We start from the raw sequence: 16,065 nt of genomic DNA on the forward strand, positions 1-16,065 counted from the left end.
AACCAAAGGTACAAAAGTAGTTCAACTTCTGAGCAGCAACCCAACTGAAATAAGAGAAATTTAGGCTAAAAGTCTATAAACCAGGAAGGTACTAATTTAGTTTTAATCACAGTTTCAGTTTTAACCATCATAATGCCAGGGTTGAAGGCTAATGATAAATTTTATACTTTATCTTACTTTATCATGACATAAGAATACTAATCATTATTGTTTATATTCCTTGATGGTAGACCTAAGCAGATGAACTTTCTGATACCTTAGCCTGACAGTTCCTAAAGGCTAATGAATTTCACTGAACTCTAGAGTCACACAGTAAAGTTACCACTAGGGACTGTTGCATATGTTGCAAATCTGAAATCCATCTTGCTACCCTCATCTGTAATATCCTCTTATTTTTGCATCTATCCCAATCCCTCCATCCAAAGAGCAATTTTTAAAATAACTTCCTACTTCTATAACTTTCTTTTTCCCACATTTAACAAACATTTATTGAGTCATTCTAAGGCAAGTTATGTAAGAAACTGTCCCTGCCTCCAAATAGTTTATAATCCAGCGGGAGCAACAAATATATATACCAAAAGAAACATATAATAAAATTTTAAAACAATTCTAACAAGAGACAAAAAATAGATCATTTTCAGGAATTAATTTGAGGCCCTAAAGAATGGGAAAATTTTTTATCAGGAGAAGGGTAAAGATGGTCTATGAAGGAAGAACTTTAGTTAACACTCAAAATCTTTTTTCTCAGATTCCCTATCATATGGCCCAGAGCTCCAACTGCATACCTCTTCCACTCTCTTCACATTTTCAAGCTCCGTGCCACCTTTTGCAATCTGTCAATTACTTTGCTTCATTCTTTGAAAAGATTGAGGACTACATGTACTTCATCAAATTTTATCTTTTCCATTTAGAGTTTTATGTGTACTTTTCTCCATTCCTCTTGTTTCACAGGAAGGTGTACTTTAGTCCTCTTGACTCATTTTTTTAAAGTATATTTTGAGAAGAAATGACCAAAGAGCATTTGACTCTCATAGAGGAATGGAGCTCTGTAAATGGTAATTGCTGCCTGGTCTGAGGCAATATCCACCCATTTACTGTCATATACAAAGAGCAGCTTAGAAGTCTTTGATCTGCTGTCAAAATAATAAGACATTCTCCCACCCCCTACCATAGTATGAATCATTTTAGCCTAAGGGCCCCACCAAGGAAATTCACACCTTCCAACCTGATTAATGTAATTTACTTATTAACAACATTTACAGCAAACTCATGACAATCCCTGTCTTCTCCCAAATGTTATTTGGAGTAAGAGCCAAATGATACAGATCTGTGCCTATACACTGTCCCATAGTCTACATAATTAGGAATGTTTTTTTTGGGAGAACTGACATCCTCTAAATTTCAATTTTGCCTCTGGGCTCTCTCATTTCTCAAGTAGCAGTCATAGTGCTTGGTATTTCTGGTTTACCAGCAGCTTCCTGGTTTAAAATGACAGTTTCCCACCTTCAGATAATTTGACTCCTGTGCTTTTATACCTCTGTGTACTAACAGCTTGTCTTCACATATTGCCACTGGGTTGTATTCTCAAATTACATTCATTTGGTCACCCCAAGAGGTCTTAATGGGTTTCCCAGGCACCAGCTGTGACATAATTTGTCTTCCTGGCAGTTAAAACTGCCAGAGTGTTCCCTGGGCCTTCCCTTTTGCTCCGAAGTACAGGTAATTTTTTTTCTTTTGGCAAGGATTCAGCTGCAACTGGTGCATATATTATGAACATATGCCGTCAAAAGGAAAGAATTCTCCAACAGAAGAGAAGGTACATGAGAAATTTAAATGACTGGCCACCTTAAAAACTATTGGGAAAACTTTCTACCTAAGTGTCTGACATAATATATTCAAGAAAAAATGGGGTTTAGCTTTTAATACCGCTGGCACACTGGAGAGGACAAACTAAAAGAACAGAACTAAAAATACTGAAATGACTAGTTAGGTGTGTTTCTGATTTTGGCATTTACTGAATGGCAATACTACTATGAAATGACAGAGAATGTCCTTAATCCATTAGCATACACATTTAGTTTTAGCCATACCTGAAGCCAGGTCATGTTTCCATATCACCAGCACCTAGCAAAACTATGTAATAGTTGTCTACATCAATAAGGAAGCTGACCTATACTTTAACCACAGCTTCATAAAAGGTTTCCACCTATTCATCCATGGTAGTTTAGTCTCCCCTCTAAAGAAAAATCCTCTAGAAATTCTAAATATCTTAAGAAGATGGTAGTGATTACTGTCCTGTCAGTAATTTGTGTGAAAGTGAATACTACAAATTCTAATTTCACAAGGGACTAAAACATTTCCATATAAAATTTTTCTACAGTATCAGAAATGATTTTACTTTTTTTTTTAAAAATTGAGGTATAATTGACATATAACATTATATTAATTTACTTTTTTTTTTAATTTTTTATTTATTATTTATTTATTATGTTTATTTTTGGCTGTGTTGGGTCTTCGTTTCTGTGTGAGGGTTTTCTCCAGTTGCGGCGAGTGGGGGCCACTCTTCATCGCGGTGCGTGGGCCTGTCACTATCGCGGCCTCTCTTGTTGCGGAGCACAGGCTCCAGACGCTCAGGCTCAGTAGTTGTGGCTCACGGGCCCAGTTGCTCAGCGGCATGTGGGATCTTCCCAGACCAGGGCTCGAACCCGTGTCCCCTGCATTGGCAGGCAGATTCTCAACCACTGTGCCACCAGGGAAGCCCTTAATTTACTTTTTAATTGAAGGAGAAAATACAAAATCCCTGCAAAATAATTTCATTGTTTTTTAAAAAATTTTTTCAAAAAAAATTTTTTTCATTTGTTAGAAAATACTTTGCTTAAAGTATTTATTCCAAATATTTATACCATTAATATATTAATCCTGTTTTGTCAAAACTGATGATCTTTTTAAGGTTACATACAAATGACAATAGTGAAGAATCACTTAATATTTCTTTTCCAATTACTTTCTGTAGTATATTATATATAAATTTCAAGATAAAGCTGTTTAGAATTGCAAATAATAAAATTAACAAAACTTTAAATATGTATTTCTCTTGATGTGTTAGTATCAATATTAGAGAACATAACTGGTCAGGCAAGTTTTTTCACTAATGGGAAATACAGTGGTTAATCCTTAATGAATTATGCTCATTTCTTAAATAATATTTCCCCAAATTATTATATAATCAATCTTCTCCCCAGCAATCCATTTTATATCCAGCAATTCAAAGCCTGTGTCTAAGGTAACAAAGTAACTTAAAGAATATTCACTAGTGGACTCCACTTCAAAATGTGAACCACATCAGCATATTATAAGAACGGCAGTCGAAGTAAACTTACGATGTAGAATTAATGGAAAGGAACTTAGTATCTCTCTAATTAATAAAGTTATTTATAAGAAGTAAGAGCCGGTACTATGTGGAAAGAAAAAGTTCCAATGTAGAAGCTGCAGGTGGCTCCAGAACTGGATAAATCTCCACTAAAGAGCCTGTAAAAAAACTGATTCTAAATTCACTTTACAGACAAAGGAATTATAAAGGACAACTTACAGAAAGTATGTTCCCAGGGGATAGGAACTCCAGCTATTTAAACTGTATTTGTATTTCATGAAACTGAAACAGGTAGGTGCTAAGGAACTGATGTGTCATACAAAATATCGTCTGTATGCCAAATTAAAAAAAGAGCAGTCTTTAAATTTCTCTATAAATATTTCTTTACTGAAATACCTTAGTAAATAAACAATGAGAGAAAACGTTTAATTTTTTCTCAACACAAGATTATAATGTACTATTGTTTTAGCGTAATAAATTTTTTTAAAAATTGTAGGTCAATACAAATTATTTAAAATAAGCTTTTAAAATGAGATAACCAAATACTATGTCATTTTGTCTTATAGGATTTAAAAATACTTTAATAGATCCAGAAGCTGAGGGTACACATATTAATTATAGAAGAGAAACCTGTTCTTCTCTCTTTATGCACAGTTTACCTTCCCTGTAAAGCCCTTATACATTAATACTCTAACAACTCTAGAATCCTCTTAGAAAAATCAATTTATAACCAAATAAGTTTTTTTTTTCCTGGCTTGATCTTGGCAATCCTCAAAGTTGGTTCTCAAAAAATTAAAAACCCACTTATACCATTATTAACCCAAGTGGTTTCAATCAAGTCTTTTGCCAAACTCTCAGGTCCCTTACTTATCCCATGCCACTGACACATTTATCTTACTAACCAGTAATGGAAAAGAACCATCCTGCTATCTAACTCTCCACTATTAACACAAAGGCCTGGAGTGCTGGAGGGTGGGAGGTATGAGAATGGGAATCAGAAAACCAGGCAGAATGAATGTCCCTCCCTCAAAGTTTCACACCTCGGTAGCTGGTACCCTCAGGGTCCCTGAGCATTTCTTTCATGTCTGTGGCCTTCCATTCTCTGCTCTCTAACCATTCCAAATGTCAACTCCCTTTTTTTTTTTCACCAGCCAGGAACTGCCTTACTTTCCTAAACGGCATAACTATCTCCTGGGGAGAAAGTGATAAGGAATGAAACTTCCAGCCCTGACAACTGTGAATATATATCAACCTCCACTTAGTTTTTTTTATCTCTTTCCATTCTATTGGAATGGAATCTCAGTATTCGGAAGTAGTCTTTTTTCCATCTAAGACTAATAGTTTTTAACTTGCTCTAACATCCCTTCTCAAACTCTCAGGAAACTTGCCTCAATTACCACTACCCCTTCCCCACCAACATCACCTTCCACTCTGCTGCCTTTTTGTCCTCAATGTATTTTTCTGCTCCAGTCTATAACGTCTTAAAAAATAAAAATAATTAAAACTGGTCTTCAATTTAGCATCCTTTTTTACTACCCCTTCCCCTCTCAGGTTAATTTTCTGAAAAAAGTGGCTGGCTACAGTTGCTGCTCTTAATTCCAGAGTTCTCCTCAATTCCTGCTTCTCAAAATACTGCAGTTAGATTTGTAATCCTATCAGTCCACTAAAATTCCTTTTGGAGAGGTTTCTAATATTCTCACAAATGTCAAATCCAATGGTCACCTCTCAGTCTTTGTTTTACTTGACCTCTTTGTAGCAGCCGGCAACATGAATCACTCTTTCCTTGCTATGCTGAAATACTGGAGCTCCTGAAAGAACTATCCTGAGCCACTTTCTTGTTTTACATCCTCCTTCTATGGCTTCAACTATCATCCATAAGCTGAACATTCCCAAATTTTTATTCCTAACCAAGACTAGCCTGAGCACTAGACCTATAATTCAGCTATCAATATGTATCTATCTATACACCATACGTACCTCAAACTCAACATTCGGAAACTGAATTCATAATCTTTCTTCCACATCTGCTCCTCATATTCTGGTTAACTATCTAATCTCTAGCTAAAACCTAGGAGTTATGTAAGACTCCTCCCTAGGTTAATCATCTGCGTTGACATATTACAGTAGAGAGGTAAGCTGATGAATGTTTTCCTTTTCCCATTGCCAAATGGGGATAATCATGCCTATGTCCATCTACTTTACCAAGAAATCAGTGAGATATATGAAATGATATGTTTGACTGTTTGATTAATGTGAAAGAATTTAAGATTCCTTCTGGGTAGTTGGAAGAAGAGAAAGGCTACATGACATCTGAGTAACAAAGGTCCTGATAACAGTTTATTTCAGTCTGAAAATCCCCAATGTCTAGAGGTTAAAATTTCCATTGAACTGGGGTTGGCAGTAAGTTTCAGAGTTTAAATTAAATTCTTCATGATTCTGCTGACTAATGACCACAGAAGGCTTAGAATGAAGCTATATGAACTATAATGCTTTAAATCCTTTCTGTAATGATTAAGAGAGTTCATTTAAAAAGTATGAGTGCCCACCTGCTATGTTCAACATACAATGTGAAGTCTATGGGAGACACAAAAAGATGATTCAGTTCCTGCCCTCAGTAAATTTTTTTTTAATTTAATTTTATTTTATACAGCAGGTTCTCTTTTTCTTTTTAATTAATCAATTTATTTTTTGGCTGTGTTGGGTCTTTGTTGCAGTGCACGGGCTTCTCATTGTGGTGGCTTCTCTTGTTGAGGAGCATGGGCTCTAGGTGCACGAGCTTCAGTAGTTGTGGCTCACAGGCTCTAGAGCACACAGGCTCAGTAGCTGTGGCGCACGGGCTTAGTTGCTCTGCGGCATGTGGGATCTTCCCAAACCAGGGCTCTAACCTGTGTCCCCTGCATTGGCAGGCGGATTCTTAACCACGGCGCCACCAGGGAAGTCCAGCAGGTTCTTATTAGTTATCAATTTTATACATATTAGTGTATATATGTCAATCCAAATCTCCCAGTTCATCCCACCCCCTCTGCACTCAGTAAGTTTGTTATGTAGTTGAAAGAGACTAAATTCACAAACACTATGACATAAAAGCCAGTAAGTACAATCAGTGGCATTACCCCAAAATTCCCAATTTAAAATAATAAACTTGCAGAATTTCTTAGGAATAAAGAAAAAGGCAATGGCAAATAAACTATAGTCATAAGTAATCCAAAAGAGAAACTATAGTTTTATATTCCCAATCTTAATGTCACTGAAAAAATACACGTTTAATATATTATTTCAAAGAAAATGTTGCAAAAAGCAAAACTCTTCCTACTTACAACACACTTAATTACCTTTACTTGGGACTGATTTTTTCACTGAGGCTACATGATCTTCAGAGATTGTAAGACGCCTCAAAACATCAGCCAAAGCTGCCTTCAGCACAGTGATTTCATCTTCTTGTTGCTGAACTCGTAACTCAAGGGCTGAGAGGCGATCTTGCACATCAGAAGTACTTGCAGCAGAAATACTATCATCTATAAAGAAAAGAAAATATGGAATATTTTTAAAGTAAACTTAAGAAAGAATCTAATGACATATAAGAAAAACTATACCAGATAAGTCTTTTAAAAGATGAGAAAAATTGAAAAAAAAATTTTTTTCCACAGATTAATTTCTGTAAAGATTTTCATAGCTACTTGAACTAATTTAAAATAGTAAAAGTTAATACAGCTGACATATAATTAAAATTTTGAAAATTTTCCTGTGGTCAAATTTTCCATATATTATACCATCACCTTAATAGTTTTTTCACCAAAATGTTCCCTAAATATATCACTCTGTAGACATTTGGAAACTTGCAAGACTGTAAACTATTCAAAGCATCCTTCTTACTTATTATATCATTACCATAATTATTTATGAAAATAAGGAGTACAAATCACTTCAATTTTGCTTTATGTATCAGATTCAGCATCAATGATCAGAAAGCATTCTTTACTTCTATCTTTATTATTACACTCCCAATCTCCCCCCCGCAAATATGGCTACATAATTAGTAAAAGACTTGTTGCTGCTCCTTCTCTCTCCCCAATGCCTCAACCTCTCTCAAAAAAAAAAAAAAAAAAAAGGTGGTTTCTATACAGCACATAGCTAATATCTGCCTTAGGTATGTAACAAGAACAACAACAAAAAATAAAGTTTGGCTGTAACATAGCAATTACAAACTACTTCCAAAGCTACGTAACTTGAGAGTACACTACTTTGTTGGATCAATCTGAATCCAAATGTTTATAAAAGATCAATTGCTATTGGCTAATTCACTATAAGCAGGAAAATTCAGGGGGGAAATTAGGTTCTCACAGAAGAACGGTTTGACCTGAGTGAGATACACTGACTGGGTCAGTCATTCGCACACTAAGCCGTGGTGTGCCATTTTTCTCATACTGAGATAATGTGCCAGACATCTTAAGCAGACAATTTAACTCAAAGTTTGAGTTAATAATAACAACAACAAAACCCTCAGCATTTTAAAACCAAAGTTATCACCCTTTATTATGGAGCAGTAAACATATTCATATTTAAGACCTTATATGCCTACAGACAGCTCAGGCATACATATGTACTCTCTTCTGTCTTTAGAGGTATTTCAATGACAATCTTTGGAGAAGTACTGGAATGGAAGGAAAAGTTGGGTTTTATCTTCAATTTAGACTTCAAATTCTAGTACCATAGTTAATCAGTTGTGTAGTCTTAGGGAAGTTATTTTACCTCTTTGAACCTCAGTTTCTTCGTCTTTAAATATTGTTGTGAGGAAGGTACCCAGGACATGTTTGACATTCAATAAATGTTTAACATACAACAGCAAAGTACAAAAGATATCATTTGAGAGCTTTGGGCCCATGTATTACATAAAAGGCAGATATGTCAAACTTTGAGATGCTTAAGAAAAGGACTAATAAGAACAATTCAGCTTCTTGTTTTAGAAATTTTTATATTTGAGGTCTTTTTCATTTCCAGAGTGTTCTAGCTGAATTCTAGCTGATCCATACTCTGTATGTGTGTTACACTATGGTTACTATTATATTTGTCTGCCCAGAATACTTTCCTATTTTCCTTCTTCTGGTAGGAGAACACCAGCTGTTTTGTGGAACTCCACCAGTTTTTGAGGTTCCATTAGGGCTGTCAATCTATGATGCCTCATTCTCCTCTCTACCACCCTGCACTATTAATAGGTTGAAGCATACGAAGTGACCTTTTTAGTTGGTAAAAATAGGACTATTGGTAATTTCATATGGTTCAACCTAATACTAGCATAAAATGGTTGTGCGATATGGGTTAGGCCAAATGGAGTCCTCCCAAATTTCAGAGAGAGAGAGAGAGAGAGAGAGAGAGAGAGAGGTGTAGCCCATCCTTCTTGGTTTATCAACTATAAGGACACATAGACCTAGGGCTGTCAGTGATAAAGAGTCTTGTCTGCCCTGAGTTCCAGTTCTAGTCTCTGAAGCCCTGGACCTTCAATTCTGAGAGCTACTCTAATATTTCTTTTAGCTAATTATGTAACCTAATAAACTCTCTTTTTACAAGCCATCACTTGTAAGCCAAAGGTCCTGATTAAGTCAGTAAATTATAGATATGCCTTTCTAAATTGTTCTTAATTTATGAAAGATGGGTTATATATCTAAATTATAATCACAGGTAAAATATTTATGTGATTTTTATAAACACATGATCTCCTTAATTCTTTTGAGAAAGCAGCCAAGGCTAGTGGAAAGATTATCAGACTATAATGCCAAGGGTATAGTCCTGGGTTTTAGTACCAGCACGGTAACTAGCTTTTACTTTTGGTAAGTCACTTAACTTTTACAGACACTGATTTTTTAAAAAAATGACTAAGGTTTTTATTTTGTGAAACTTGGGACAGTCACATGAAAGGTGGTTCAGCTTGTAAAAATCCTACCACGACCTGCTAGATACTGTGATAAGATACAAGGACAATTTTTCAAAGGACATAACAAGCAAAAAGTTAACTATTAACAATGTCCTGCATTTATATAGTACCTTTCCTGTTTATTACCTCATCCTTCTCCTCAGTCTATCTGTATTTTGTATTTGAGGAAACAGCTTGAGAAGTTAAATAGCTTGCTCAAGGTCACCAAACTAGTCTTGATATCTGAAACTCAAACAGAGGACTCGACTCACAGTTTAAGTGCCCTTTACTCTATTTCATGCTGCATCTTAACAATAATCACAGGAGGACCGAACAAATATATTCTTTCACAAAGCCAGACAGGGTTTAAACTATGAAGTGATATAATCAGATTTCTGTTTTAAAAAGGTTATTTTGGTTTCTGTGAGAGAATGGATTGGAACAGAATAAGAGTAAATGTAAGGAGAGCAGGCAGGAGGCAAATGCAGTAACCCGTGTGAAAGGTGAAGGTGGCCTAGGCTAGGAGTAAGGTGTTCATGTGTCTCGATTTGTCCAGGACAAACATGTCTGCTATCTCAGTAAAAATATTATCATAACGTTCCTTCTTTCTCTCTAAAGTTTCCCAGTTTGAATGATCAATTACAGGGTCACTCAAGCTAAGGCAACAGCAACAACAGAGATGCAAAGTGGCATAGTAGTTGATTATAGTCCTGAAACCCTATAACATCTTCCTTATATCTTAGCCCTTCACCTTTTCAGAGGCAAGTAGAACTGTGCATAAATTCTGGTGTTACACTGCCTGAATAAATCTGTTTGCTACTTACCAGCTCTGTGACTGGTTTCCTCATGTAATTTTTTCATGCTAATTAGTACTTATCTCAGGTTTGAGATTATTAGGTGAAATAATGCACAGCACTGCCATACAGTGAGGGTTCAGTAAGTTACTATTTTGTATAGTGGTATTCTTTACTACACTATTTATTATTATTATTATTTAATATAAATTTATTTATTTATTTTTGGCTGTGTTGGGTCTTCGTTTCTGTGAGAGGGCTTTCTCTAGTTGTGGCAAGTGGGGGCCAGTCTTCATCGCGGTGCGTGGGCCTCTCACTTTCGCGGCCTCTCTTATTGCGGAGCACAGGCTCCAGACGCATAGGCTCAGTAGTTGTGGCTCACAGGCCTAGTTGCTCCGTGGCATGTGGGATCTTCCCAGACCAGGGCTCGAACCCATGTCCCATGCATTAGCAGGCAGATTCTCAACCACTGCGCCACCAGGGAAGCCCAACACTGTTTATTATTGCTACAAAGTTGGAAATGACCTTAAGTCCCTGGATGGAGTTAATAAGCTATATGTTCACACCACAGAAAGCCATGCAATTAAAAACAATAAGATAAGTATATAAACCAGAAATTTGAAAGATGTATAAGACAACTCAAGTGGAGTAAATAAGCAAATTGGGGAACAACATGTACTAAATAATTTATTGAAACACACACACACCGAAACATACTTCTAAAAAATAAACAAAAAACTTCATATTTATATATGTATATAATGTACACATAGAAAAAAGTCTAGAAGCATACACATCAAACTGGTAATTGGGTTACTTTTGACTCGGAGAGTGAGATTAGAAGGGTAAGGGTAAAGGGAAATTTTTGCTTTTTAGTGTAAGCATTTCTATATTATTTGAATTTCACAAAAATGTATCATATGTTACTTTTCATATGTTATTTAAACTTATATTTAAGCTAATATACAGTGCTTCTGAAGCTTAATTTCTTAAAGCAAGTTTCCTTCAGACACAGTATTCCAATTTCATAAAGGAACATATCAGAGCATAAGGCAATTAACTTAAATTTGTACTCATTGATTATAAAAGCTAGAACAGAGACTATCTTAAAGATCAACAGCACCTACTGTCATTTTATAGATAAGTAAACTAAGACTGTGAAATTAGGTGAGTTACTCTTGGGCACACAGCAAACTGGAGTTAGAGCTCCTTCCTCAGATGACTCGATAGAACCCATCGCTCTTGCTCTTTCCATTTTCAAAACTTTGTTCTTATTTTTTTCTCTCCCAATCTATGATGTACCACACGTGCACTCACAATAAACATTTTAAGAATACATATGTTCAGTAAATATATCTATTTTCTGGGGGCTTAATTCCACTCCCCTTTCTTAACACAAGTACACTGATTCCTTTTCCTTATACTGTGGTAGTCTCTTATTTCCTTGCTCCCTCTCAAAATAGTTTCTAGCCTTGAGGGTTAAAATATGAACTACAAATAAATTCCCAAGGGTTCTTAAACTCACTAAGGGGGGGAAATAAAAAGAGAAAGAAAGAGAGAAAAGAGAAAGAAGGTCCATAAACCTCTTTTCCATCAGTCTAATCTATTTATTGGCATAAGTAAGGTCTCTTTTATTAGAGATGCAAGCAAAAAAAAAAAAAGTAACTAGTAAACTTTAATATCCAATATGACAGTTTTAAAACTGCAACGGTAGCCACTCATGCTTTTACTACAGTGAATCATAGTTAATTTGTCTTCTAAACTGTCAAGAAATACATGTTACCTTTGCAGAGGTATTCTAAATATCTAAAAGTTGGCAACCCAGCATCACATCAGAACGAGGCATGCCTATACATTCTAGCACCTTTTCAATGTCAATGGTTTTATGTAAATCTTTCTAAAATGGATCACTTATTTTCCTGTCTTCTTAACAAGGGCATATAATTATAACGTAGCAACTTCTAGATGACTCAGTCTTCACTGAAAATATTAATTACTCTGTGCTGCAAGCACTGTGATAAAATGACACCCTGGAGGCTATTATATTTCTAATTAAATAATTTAAAGTACATTTTCAAACCTGTAGTCTTTCTTCATACCTTTTCTGCTTCTTTCTTTGCAGTTAGTATTAAGTATGCCAGTCTATAGCAATACTCCTTTCCAATCTAATTTCCTACATTATGGGATATTGGATAACCAAGCCTTTTGAACTGTTTATAAGAAGAAAAAATAATCTCTGAAATTAGGACCTCTTCTATTTAAAAAAATTATATTATGTATATATATTATATGCACATACATTATATATATGATGTATACAATTTAAACACAGGAAAAAAATGGACACAGCCTCAGGCCTAATATTCGTGTCACTGGAGTCCCAGAGGAAGAGGAGAAAAAGATTCTAGATGAAAAAAGTATGTGAAGAAATAATGGTGGAACTTCCCAAGTTAAATTAAAATTCACAAATTCATTAAAATTCAGTATATTGAAGTCCCTATCTCCACCACACATGAAAATCAAATCCAAGCAGATTAAAGAATTAAGGGCAAAATTATAAAACCTTTAGAAAAATAATAGAGAATATTTTCATATCCTGCAAGTAGAGAGGAGGTTCCTAAACAGGATACAAAAAGCACGATCCATAAAAGTAAATATTGAAACTACATTAGAATTCAGAATACATGTCCACTAAAAGACACAAGCAAGAGAAAAAGCAATTCACAAACGAGGAATAGTTCTAACACTTACAAGTGATAAAGGATTAGGATCCTTTATACAGAATTCCTACAAATCAATCAGAAAGACAATCCGACAGAAAAATTGACAAAAGCCTTGACTAAACACCTCATGGAAAAGAAAACATAAATGGCCAATGAACATATGAAATGAGGCTCAAGCACCTCATTAATAATCTTGAAAAGGAAAATTAAATTAAAACCATATGAAACACTATTTTATGCTCACCAAACCGGCAAAAAATTTTAAGCGTGACAATATCAAGTATTCCCTAGGATATAGAGTAATGTGAATTCTCATACATTACTGGTAGGCGGTAAACTGTTTCAAGACTTTGAGATTAAAAAACAAAAACAAAAATAACACCAACTTTGGCATCATCTGGTAAAACTGAAGATGCATACATCCTATGACCCAGCAATTCCACTCCTGGGTGTATAGACCCTGACCTACAGCAGGGTTGGCAATCTTTTTCTGTGAGGGCCAGACAGTAAATGTTTTAGGCTCTGCAGACCACATCATCTCTGTAGCAACTACTCAAATCTGCCTTTGTAACACAAAAACAGCTATAAATACGTAAATGATTGTGTGGCTATGTTCCAATAAAACTTTTTTTATAAAACAGGTGGCCTGCCAGGCATAGTTTCCCAACCTCTGCTCTTGCATACATACACCAAGAGAAATGTTCAATAATGTTCACAACAGCAAAGTTCACAATAGAAACAAACTGGAAACAACTTAAATGTCCATTAACTATAAAATGTGTAAATAAATTGTGATATAAACATTCAACAGAATACTACAAAGTGGTAAAAATAAACTACGGCTACATGAAACATCATGTATAAATCTCAAGAATATAATAATGAGTGTAAAAAGCAAGTCGGACTTTACATAAAGTTCAAAAAATACAAAAGTAAATAATATATTGCTTAGAACAAAACCACAGAGCAAGGGAATGATATATACAAAATTTATGACAATAGTTACTTCTAATGGTGTAGGGCAGGGGATAGTATAGGGAGGCGTCCACAGGTAATAGAACATCTATGTCATAAAGACAATTAAACATATATTGTATTATACTTTTTTGAGGTGGAAGTTAGTGATTTTTCTCTTCTGAGAGAGGATGGGGAACGTGGATGACTAGACTATATAACTATTCACTTTTTTTTTTTTAAGAACAATGAAACCATTTTTGCAAATTAAATCCCAAAACAGATAAAACAGATAGAGTTGTACTTCCAAAGAACCCTGAGGTTCTGTGTCATGAAAACAACTAAACCAGGTGGTTTTTATGACTGCTTTGAGGGCTAATGGAATGACCATAAGATTAGTTGTTACCTATGAATCTTTGGGGAAAAAAAAGTCCATCTCAAAAAGGTATATGATATGAGATATAATACCATCCAAAGAACAAATATTTTAAAAAAATTAAAAACAGTCTCTGATCTCCCCTTCCTAAAGCACTTATGTTAAGACACTGGGCAGGCCTTAATGGGTAGAATGGTAGTGGCGAGGATTAGAAGAGCTAATATGGGTGAAGAACCATGAGAAACCAGTAACAACACCATGCATTGTTTACAGTTTAAAAAAGTGAAGGCACTATAACCTAAAGGACTATCAATGGGGAACTGATTAAATAAATAGTTGTATTACGGTACACTACGGAGCTCTTAAAAAGGATGGTATATATTTAAAATCATAAACAAGAAAGTTTACTAGGAGTAACAACATACTATAAAGAAAAAAACTGCAGGCAACATTTATAGTGTAGTTGTATCTGTGTAGAACTGTATATCCACAGGCATACATACACCTACAGACGTATAGAGAGACTGGAGGTATGTCTCTGGCAAGTGGGATTTCGGAGGTTTTTGCTTACTTATACTCTTTTATTTTAGATGAATTTTCTACAAAAAAAGAAAAATTCTTTGTAGACAAAACTTAAACTATTGGGGCTTCCCTGGTGGTGCAGTGGTTAAGAATCTGCCTGTCAATGCAGGGGACACGGGTTCGAGCCCTTGTCCAGGAACAGCCCACCTGCCGCGGAGCAACTAAGCCCATGCACCACAATTACTAAGCCTGCGCTCTAGAGTCCGTGAGCCACAACTACTGAGCCCAAGTGCCACAACTACTGAAGCCCGCACGCCTAGAGCCCGTGCTCTGCAACAAGAGAAGCCACCCAATGAGAAGCCCGCACACCGCAAGGAAGAGTAGCCCCCGCTTGCTGCAAATAGAGAAAAGCCTGCACGCAGCAACAAAGACCCAAGGCAGCCAAAAATAAAAATAAATAAATAAATAACAAAAAAAAAAAACTTAAACTATTTTCTCAGTAAAGAAAAGCAAAGCTAATTCAGGCTGTGATGTAAACCTACTTAGTAATGCACCCAAATTTTCAATACAAGTTTGGTTAATGTGTAGATTTTTATGCATAGTGAATGAAAACATTTCTGTAAAAGTATACATCTCATAATGTTTGAAAGAAATATTCTCAGGCTAATAAGAGACACAAAAATCAAAACAATACATCCAAAGGAAAACCGGGTCTTTAAATATCATTTCTTCAAAAGAACAAAACAAAATCACAACTGATTTGTCACATTAGTAAATTCCCATCAGAAAGCATTTAGCAACTTAAATGGTTTTTTCTTTGTTTTAAAATGGAATTAGTTGTCTTCAAATATTGTCGCATCAAGACAAATATTTAAGTATTATATCAAAAAGTTATGCACTATGTATTCTACAACAGCTAAAATTTACTTTTGGAAATAAACATAAGAAAATATATTCATAAAAACAGCTCATAAAAAGATATATTTATGCAGGAATTAATGTTTCCTATTTATCTTAATATTCTACTTCTAAAAGTCAAAGCTTTCTCTCAAAGAAGTTTTAATTAAATAAGGCATTTTAACTGTTAAAGCTTGGATATTTTATTTCTCTAATAAATGACAATATTAATTACCTCCACCTAGCGATATTATATGAAATTAACACTATCTGTCTTCAATTGAATAACACAAACAATGTTGACTTATATTTTCTACTTTTAAAAACTTAAGTTTGTCTTTCCTTGTAAGATATTCTTACTAAAATTTCCCCTGCTGGCATAAATTATATAAGAAATTGTGTTAAATAAAATAAACCACTTTTGCTACAGCACTCCGGACATGAAGGCTAGTCCCAGGGAAGGACTTTACTTTGTTCTATCGCTAGGATTCATGCACAATTAAGACTTTTTTCAAAGTCTC

At 35.1% G+C, this 16,065-nt stretch overlaps 1 protein-coding gene across 8 annotated transcripts in view; it reads right to left on the reverse strand.

Annotated features, from left to right (window-relative positions):
* The window catches only part of EML4 (EMAP like 4), a 159,110-nt gene that overhangs the window by 80,387 nt on the left and 62,658 nt on the right, over nt 1–16,065 (reverse strand). For all 8 annotated transcript variants that reach the window (XR_014254270.1, XM_082427670.1, XM_082427674.1 and 5 more), the window contains exon 2: nt 6,703–6,885. Coding sequence is in view for 7 of the 8 variants with exons in the window: in XM_082427670.1 (XP_082283796.1) it covers nt 6,703–6,885 (183 nt within the window). In the remaining variant the exon portion in view is untranslated. The remainder of the gene's footprint in view (nt 1–6,702; nt 6,886–16,065) is intronic.

Source organism: Balaenoptera physalus (genome assembly GCF_965194825.1).
Source record: "Balaenoptera physalus genome assembly, chromosome: 15".
NCBI lineage: Eukaryota > Metazoa > Chordata > Mammalia > Artiodactyla > Balaenopteridae > Balaenoptera > Balaenoptera physalus.